The sequence below is a fragment of the Salvelinus alpinus genome, chromosome 27, assembly GCF_045679555.1.
Source record: "Salvelinus alpinus chromosome 27, SLU_Salpinus.1, whole genome shotgun sequence".
Classification (NCBI taxonomy): Eukaryota; Metazoa; Chordata; class Actinopteri; order Salmoniformes; family Salmonidae; genus Salvelinus; species Salvelinus alpinus.
Window position 1 is genome coordinate 15940016 of NC_092112.1, and position 9057 is coordinate 15949072.

At 43.3% G+C, this 9057-nt stretch overlaps 1 protein-coding gene across 1 annotated transcript; it reads left to right on the forward strand.

The window, feature by feature from the left end:
• The first annotated feature begins 165 nt into the window (after window positions 1–165).
• On the forward strand, window positions 166–3191 carry LOC139556017 (enhancer of rudimentary homolog). The gene is made up of 4 exons (XM_071369477.1): window positions 166–331; window positions 844–931; window positions 1352–1472; window positions 2215–3191. Exons 1-4 carry the CDS (start codon window positions 329–331, stop codon window positions 2315–2317), a joined length of 315 nt encoding a protein of 104 aa, XP_071225578.1. The 5' UTR covers window positions 166–328; the 3' UTR covers window positions 2318–3191.
• The last annotated feature ends 5866 nt before the right edge of the window (window positions 3192–9057 follow it).

The window sequence follows — 9057 nt, forward strand, 5'->3', positions numbered from 1 at the left end:
TTGACGCGCTCTCACCACTATTTATTGTTTCTGCAGTGAGGATTTTCACTCTTTAGAAAAATGATTTGTGTGCTCCAAAAGCAATCGTAGCAGTTCGCAAATCAGGGAGCCAAACGTACGGCTCTTTCACCACTGCGGTTCGGTTCCCGACGTTCAGCAAAAAATATCCGTTCAAGAGCCGTTCCCGAACGAACCATCACTACTTCCTTTCTCGTAATTTCTTTCCATACAGCTGCATTTCACGGGGCTAGCAGAGCAATATAACAGCCATTTAAACGCTGAATCTGTAAGTCTAGCTTTAAAAGTATAATCGGACACCAGCACAAACATGGTAAGTGTGATTGCACTGTACGAAGAGCAAAAACAATCTGAACTACATTATCCAATCATTCGACTCTTGCTGAGCTAGCTAGCTAAAACTGTGGCTAGCTGGCTAGCCCGAGCCACAGGGCTCTGGCATGAGCTCACAACTTTGCTAGCTAGATACACATTTGCCTAATGAGCAAAATGCAGTCATTTACAATGTTATCAAGCTTCGCGGATGTTGATGCGTATCATACAATAACAGCAACTCTATGCGTTATCGAGACAGTAAGCAAAGCTGATCCGTTAGGAACTGTTATGAGGTTCGTCAGACCAAATTCCGTCTGCTCAATTCTTATTGGATAAATTGTAACTTTGTCTGTATAATAAAATACAATTTGAGCAGTGGTAAAGTGTAACAATATTTACCTAATGCAATTGTGGAAGACAACGTCATGGTCGGTGTGTTTTGGTTGTTACAGTATAGGCCAAATACACACTTACATATGTAAAAAACCGACAGTGTTTTTGTCTTTACAGTCACACACAATTCTGCTTGTCCAGCCAACTAAGAGACCAGAGGGGCGAACATATGCCGACTACGAGTCAGTCAACGAATGCATGGAAGGTGCGAATCAGTCTACAGACACCGAGTGGTGCTGTTTGGGTCTCTGAAGTGGTCGTTCCCACTTTTTTTTTATGGGGGTATAGGCTACTACCTGAACGTCCAATAAGAAGACAGATTTTCATGTTTAGTTTCAAAACGTTTTGCTACGGTGTGCCCTACTGAACACGACCTCCTGTGTAGGCCCTACTTAAAGAACACTGTGTCAACGAATGGTTAAAAGAAGCGGTTGGCCTTCCTATTGCCTCTGACCAGAACATTGGCCGTCACTTACTGTTAATATCCAGACGATTCCACATGGTGACATTCTGCTTTTAACTGTTGGTCAGCACGGTGTGTTTTGTCCTGAGCTCAGAAGTATTTTCACATGATGTATCCTCGTTCTATGTATCACTGTCTCAACCTGTGTCCCTCCTGATCCAGGTGTGTGTAAGATGTATGAAGAGCACCTGAAGAGGATGAATCCCAACAGTCCCTCCATCACCTATGACATCAGCCAGCTGTTTGACTTCATTGATGACTTGGCGGACCTCAGCTGTCTAGTGTAAGTAGGACTGTACAACCTCACCGTTAGAGCCCAATGGTTTAGCAATAAATCCACCTTGCATTTCAGAGGTGCTATTATTATACTGCATGGTTGTATTTGTTAGTTGACACTGTAGCGAAATGTTTTGCAATGGGGGGGAAAAAACAGGTAATCAGGTAATCCCTCACCGTTTTGGCTCGTTTGCGTCCATTCCTAGTGAATACCACCCTGGTTTAACCTGTCATTTCACAGCTTTGCCAAGGTTTTAGGGAACTAGGGTTCCATTTTGGATTGCGACTAAGAATTGCCTTCTGTTTTTCCCCCGGGTAATTAGATCTGGTAGGCTATTTGACCCCAGGAAATAATTCTCTCTACCAATTCAGCACAAGGCTTAATGTCGTGGGAGAACAATCTTATGTTCATGACATGTCTCTCCTGGGTCCTATTTTGGGGGTAGCAGGTAGCCTAGTGGTTAGAGCGTTGGGCCAGTAACCCAAAGGTTGCTGGATCGAATCCCAGAGTAAAAATATGTAGTTCTGCCACTGAACAAGGCAGTTAACTCACTGTTCCCCAGTAGGCTGTCATTGTAAATAAGAACAAGTTCTTAACTGACTTGCCTAGTTAAATAAAGGTTCCATTTAAAAAAAAAAAAAAAAAAAAGAGGGTTTCTTGTTGGAAATGTTGATGTATTTCCTCCCGGTTTGTCTGTTTTTATTCTGTTTGGTGGCTAATGAATACTAACCTCCTGCTCTGCATTCAGGTACCGGGCGGACACTCAGACGTACCAGCCGTACAACAAAGACTGGATCAAGGAGAAGATTTACGTGCTTCTGCGGCGTCAGGCCCAACAAGCTGGGAAGTAAAGGCAGGCAGGAAGGGGCGTAGCCAAGAGGTTGCCCCCATTGCACAGATCGAGGGTCAGTTTGCTCTACCACAATCAGAACCCTAACCACTAGGAGGTAAAAACCCTGATTCTGGAACAGTGCATGGGGGCAACTTCATCAGATGGGTGTTGGGGTGGGCCTTGGTTTTATTGGTCTGGGTTATTACTGGGCTGTATAAAGGGAGGGGGACAGTGGCCCTGTTCGAGTACACACAAAACAAAGTGCAGCATCCCTTCCTTGAGAATCACAGATCTAGAAGTGATTGGATAGATGCGAGCAAGGTTATCAACCTATTGCTTTCGCCAATCCAACCAGATCAGATCAGTGAGTACTCCAAGGAAGGGAGAAAACAACTATATTGAAGGTATTCTAACTGGGGCTGATCTGGGGGTGGGGTGATGGGACAGTGATCTATGGGGTGGGGCTTGGGAGACAAGCCTGGGATTTGTTTGGGTCTATTTGTGGGAGGGGCTAGTTGCTTGGTGAAGATGGGTCTATTGAACAGAAGAAAAACGAGCTAAAAACAGGACAACTATTTAAGTACTGTTTTTCTTTCTGTTCAAGGAAGAGGGATATGAGTGACTATTTGCTTTGTTTTTATACATTTTAAGGGAGAACTGAATTGTAACATGCCACTAAGGGTGTGATTTTGTTCATTAAAAAAATGAAATTAAAATGTTGATTTTTGATTTAGGGTGATGTTAGTGTCAGTAGATTAATTTCAATATTTGCACCTCTTACTGTCATTCTCATTTTAAACCAGTCTGTTTTTGTAAATGTATTTGCCTGACATCTGATTTCATGTTCATTTGTTATTTTCTCTGAATACAGGAAATGAACTATTGTTTTCAGATTTGATTTGTAGTGTCTTTTTTACTGAAAGCATATCAATATACTACTTATGGTACAGACTGCATCTATGCTTTTATACTGAGAAGATGAGAACAAGCAGAGGGGAAGAGGCAAATCTTTATGTAAAGATTATCAATATATAGCTCGTCTTCGGTGTAATGAAGATTCACAAATGGATTGATTTCTTTAGATAGAAACATTTGGTAAATTACCAGAGGATGAAACATGACATTCTCTAGGGAGACCTGAATCTGAAAAGATTCTTCCAAATAATTTAATATTTTCCTATTACTGTGCATGTGTAGTAGTTATGATTCCTTGTCATTAGCTGCATATATCTTCATATTTTGCACCAAGTGATGCTGAGAGGCTCTTCTTGTCTTACGTTTTGAAACCTGTGTACTGTTGCTTTAAAATGTGGCGGGCTGCTCGATATGCCCAGCTGCAGCCCCACAGAAGCCTGCCACTAAAACTAGGCAGGTTTCCATTGACCCAGGTTTATTCAACAAAAGCAATGTCGCAAATGTGACGTGAAATGGAATATATAGAGACATTTTCAAAAAATGAATGTTTTTATCCTTTCAACAGTGGTGGATTTATATTTTGGTAAAACTTTATTGCGAACAAATGATAGAAACAGTGATTTTTGAATAAGTGATTAATGCTGACTCATTTTTAAGGTACGCGGGGCACGTAATATCATCACGTAACTATAAATCACCAGTCTGCATTTCATTCATTCAAGCATATGCTTGCAGGACAGAGCAACAAATTTAATGTATTTGGCACATGCACCGAATACAATAGATGTAGACTTTACTGTGAAATGCTTACTTATGAGATAACAATGCTGAGTTAAAATGAGAAAGATGTGCTGATAAAAAAAAAGAAGTAGTAAAACAAAACAACAATAAGGCTATCTACAAGGAGTACCGGTACCAAGTCAATGTGCAGGTGTACATGTAGGTAGGGGTAAAAGTGACTAGGCAGCAGCATATGTGTATGTGTGTAGCGTAAATATGCGTGTGTGTGGGTAGAGCCTATGAAGATGGGGGTGTGCTCGGCCCTCTGTTTCCTGTAGTCCACAATAAGCTCCTTTGTTTTGCTGACATTGAGGGAGAGGTTGTTGTCCTGGCACCACACGGCCAGTTCTCTGACCTCCTCCCTATAGGCCATCTCATCGTTGTCGGTGACCACTGTTGTGTTGTCAGCAAACTTAATGATGGTGTTAGAGTCATGTTTGGCCACGCAGTCGTGGGTGAACAGGGAATACAGGAGGGGACTAAGTACACATCTCTGAGGGGCCCCAGTGTTAAGGATCAGCGTGGCAGACGTGTTGTTGCCTACTCTTACCACCTGGGGGAGGCCCGTCAGGAAGTCCAGGATCCAGTTGCAGAGGGAGGTGTTTAGTCCCAGAGTCCTTAGCTTAGTGATTAGCTTTGTGGGCACTATGGTGTTGAACGCTGAGCTGTATGTAGACAATGAACACCATTCTCACATAGGTGTTCCTTTTGTCCAGGTGAGAAAGGTCAGTGTGGAGTGTGATTGAGATTGCGTCATCTGTGGATCTGTTGGGGCGGTATGCGAACTGGAGTGGGTCTAGGGTGTCCGGGAGGATGCTGTTGATGTGAGCCATGACCAGCCTTTCAAAGCACTTCATGGCTACCGATGTGAGTACCACAGGGCGGTAATCATTTAGGCAGGTTACCTTCGCTTCCTTGGGCACAGGGATTATGGTGGTCTGCTTGAAACATGTAGGTATTACAGACTCGGTCAGGGAGAGGTTGAAAATGTTAGTGAAGACACTTGACAGTTGGTCCGCGCATGCTTTGCCTACACATCCTGGTAATCCGTCTGGCCCAGCGGCATTGTGAATGTTGACCTGTTTAAAGGTTTTGTTCACATCAGCAACCGAGAGCGTTATCACACAGTCATCCAGAACAGCTGGTGCTCTCGTGCATGCTTCAGTGTTGCTTGCCTCGAAGCGAGCATAAAAGGCATTCAGCTCGTCTGGTAGGCTTGCGTCACTGGGCAGCTTGCGTCTGGGTTTCCCTTTGTAGTCCGTAATAGTTTTCAAGCCCTGCCACGTCTGACAAGTGTCAGAGCCGGTGTAGTAGGATTCAATCTTAATCCTGTATTGACGCTTTGCTTGTTTGATGGTTTGTCTGAGTGCATAGCGGTATTTCTTATAAGCGTCCGGATTAGTCTCCCGCTCCTTGAAAGCGGCAGCTCTAGCCTTTAGCTCGATGCGGATGTTGCCTGTAATCCATGGCTTCTGGTTGGGATATGTACGTACAGTCACTGTGGGGACGACGTCATCGATGCACTTATTGATGAAGCCGATGACAGAGGTGGTTTACTCCTAAATGCCATTGGATGAATCACGGAACATATTCCAGTCTGTGCTAGCAAAACAGTCCTATAGTGTAGCATCCGTGTCATCTGACCACTTCCGTACTGAGGGAGTCACTGGTACTTCCTGCTTTAGTTTTTGCTTGTAAGCAGGAATCAGAAGGATAGATATATGGTCAGATTTGCCAAATGGGGGCGAGGGAGAGCTTTGTATGCATCTCTGTGTGTGGAGTAAAGGTGGTCTAGGATTTTTCTTCCCCCTGGTTGCACATGTGATATGCTGGTAAAATTTTTGTAAAACTGATTTAAGTTTGCCTGCATTAAAGTCCCCGGCCACTAGGAGCACCGCTTTTGGGTGAGCATTTTCTTCTTTGCTTATGGCCTTATAGAGTTGGTTGAGAGCGGTCTTAGTGCCAGCTTCGTTCTGTGGTGGTAAATAGACGGCTACGAATAATACAGATGAGAACTCTCTTAGTAGATAGTGTGGTCTACAGCTTATCATAAGATACTCTACCTCAGGCGAGCAATACCTCGAGACTTCTTTAATATTAGACATTGCCCACCAGCTGTTATTGACAAATAGCCACACCCCTCCACCCCTCGTCTTACCAGAGGTAGCGTCTCTGTTTTGCCGGTGCATGGAAAATCCCGCTAGCTCTATATTGTCTGTGTCTTCGTTCAGCCACGTCTCGGTGAAACATAAGATGTTACAGTTTTTAATGTCCCGTTGGTAGGATAATCTTAATTGTAGGTCATCAATTTTATTTTCAAATGATTGCACGTTAGCAAGAAGAACGGATGTCAGTGGGAGTATACTCGCTCACCTCCGGATTCTCAGAAGGGTGCCCGATATGCGGCCCCTTGTCCGGCAAAGTAGTCTTGTCAGGTATCCCGCACTCCGGCCTCTTCCTTTTTCCGAGTCTCAGGGATTTGGGCCTGGTCCGGAATGAGCAGCATGTCTTTCCCCTCCGACTCATTGAAGTAGAAATACTCATCCAAATCGATGTTAGTTATCGCTGTTCTGATGTCCAGAAGCTCTTTTCTGTCATAAGAAACGATGGCGGAAGCATTATGTACTAAAGAAGTTAACACACAAAATAGCACAATTGGTCAGGAGCCTGTAAAACGGCTGCTATACCCTCCAGCGCCATTCAAACCCTGCCGAGCACACAAAGATTCAAGTGGACGGAGGAAGAGACCAAAGAGTTTTTTGGTTTGATTCAAAAGTATTAAAGATGGAAAACGCCAAAGAAACGCCTCATTGTTTGAACAATTACTGTAAATAAGACATGCAGAGTAAGGGCCATAACAAAGCCTGGCACATCTTAAGATCCAAGTGGAAGGCCTTGAAACAGCGCTACCTGAGTGAAAAAAGAGAGCTTCCTCGAAGTGGTCCTGGAGGTAAAAGCATGTTCCACTTCCTATCAGAAAGAATGAAATCCTAGTACAAAGACCTGTTGTTTCAATGCACACCAACATAAACAGCTCACGTGCTGGTAAGTAATGTTACGTTAGGCTATAGGACTTCAGCAAGGTAACTTGCAATAATGTTGTGATTCTCAATCTCCACATAGGTGATGACAATTGCCCTGAGGGAGAGGCGTCCGTAGACGAAGAGGAGGATGACACCCTGGAGAGAGTACCTACAGGTAGGCCTATGTATAAATTCCTCTTAAGAAACTATTAGGTTGGTATTGGCTTATCATGAGGCTGTAGCCTACTTTGCTACTAACTGAAGAAATGCTCAAAATTAGTTGGCTAGCCCATATAATAATATCTATGTAGCTACAACATACACTACATGGCCAAAAGTATGTGGACATGTGCTCATCGAACATCTCATTCCAAAATCATGGGCATTAATATGGAGTTGGTCCCCATTTTGCTGCTATAACAGCCTCCACTCTTCTGGGAAGGCTTTCCACTAGATGTTGGAATATTGCTGCGGGGACTTGCTTCCATTCAGCCACAAGAGCATTCGTGAGGTTGGGCGAATAGGCCTGGCACGCAGTCGGCGTTTAGGGCTCTGTGCAAGTCAGTCAAGTTCTTCCACACAGATCGCGACAAACCATTTCTGAATGGACCTTGCTTTGTGCACGGGGGCATTGTCATTCTGAAACAGGAAAGGGCCTTTCCTAAACTGTTGCCACAAAGTTGGAAGCACAGAATCGTCTAGAATGTCATTTTATGCTGTAGTGTTAAGATTTCCCTTCATTGTAAGGGGCCTAGCCTGAACCATGAAAAACTGTCCCAGACCATTATTCCTCATCCACCAAACTTTACAGTTGGCACTTTGCATTGAGGCAGGTAGTGTTCTCCTGGCATCCGCCAAACCCAGATTAGTCCGTCGGACTGCCAGATGGTGAAGCGTGATTGATCACTCCAGAGAACGCGTTTCCACTGGTCATGAGAACAATGGCTGTGAGTTTTACACCACTCCAGCCGACGCCTGGCATTGTGTTTGGTGATCTTAGGCTTGTGTGCAGCTGCTTGGCCATGGAAACCCATTTCATGAAGCTCCCGATGAACAGTTCTTGTGCTGACGTTGCTTCCAGAGGCAGTTTGGAACTCGGTAGTGAGTGTTTCAACCGAGGACAGAGGATTTTTACGCGCTTCATCACTTGCCGGTCCTGTTCTGTGAGCTTGTGTGGCCTACCACTTTGTGACTGAGCTGTTGTTGCTCCTAGACGTTTCCACTTCACAATAACAGCACTTACAGACCGGGGTAGCTCTAGCAGGGCAGAAATTTGACACATGAGAATTACTAGAATATGGCAAATATTAGTAAATTCTTGCATTCTATCCATACTGGCTTTTTCATGCCACCTGAGAAATGAAACAGATACTAATGTGCAATTTGACTAAATGGAAACACTTCAACCACTTCATTTTTATTTGACATTCTAGTTTTTAGCATTTAAAAAATGTTTTTTAGATGTGACATTATGTCCAGCTGTTTTTACAGATACAAGACAATTAAATGTGATCGCATCATAGCAGGAAATTGTTGCATCAATTTTCTATGAGAAAATGTGCCACCTACTGGACATGGTTAATTCCTACCACATACATGTGAACTCCTCATTTTCTTTCTTAGATTCCTTTTCTCCTTTCCTCGCTCCCTTTCCAACCTCATTTCCTAGCTCCCTTTCTTTTCCAAATCAAATCAAATCAAATTTTATTTGTCACATGCGCTGAATACAACAGGTGTAAACCTTTCTGTGAAATGTTTACTTACAAGCCTTTAACCAACAATGCAGTTTTAAGAAAGTAGAGTTGAGAAAATATTTACTAAATAAACTAATGTAAAAAAAAAAGTAACACAATAAAATAACAATAACGAGACTATATAGAGGTACTGAGTCAATGTGCGGGGGTACAGGTTAGTTGAGGTAATTGAGGTAATATGTACATGTAGGTAGGGGTAAAGCAAATATGCATAGATAATGAACAGCGAGTAGCAACAGTGTAAAAAAACCTTCCTTTCCTTCCCTACTTCTCATTCCTTCCTACTA

Excerpts from the sequence above, each read along its gene's own strand:
- LOC139556017 (XM_071369477.1), top strand. Across the intron at positions 932-1,351 it reads AGTCAACGAATGCATGGAAG|GTGTGTGTAAGATGTATGAA; the intron begins GTGCGAATCAGT and ends CTCCTGATCCAG. Across the intron at positions 1,473-2,214 it reads GCGGACCTCAGCTGTCTAGT|GTACCGGGCGGACACTCAGA; the intron begins GTAAGTAGGACT and ends CTCTGCATTCAG.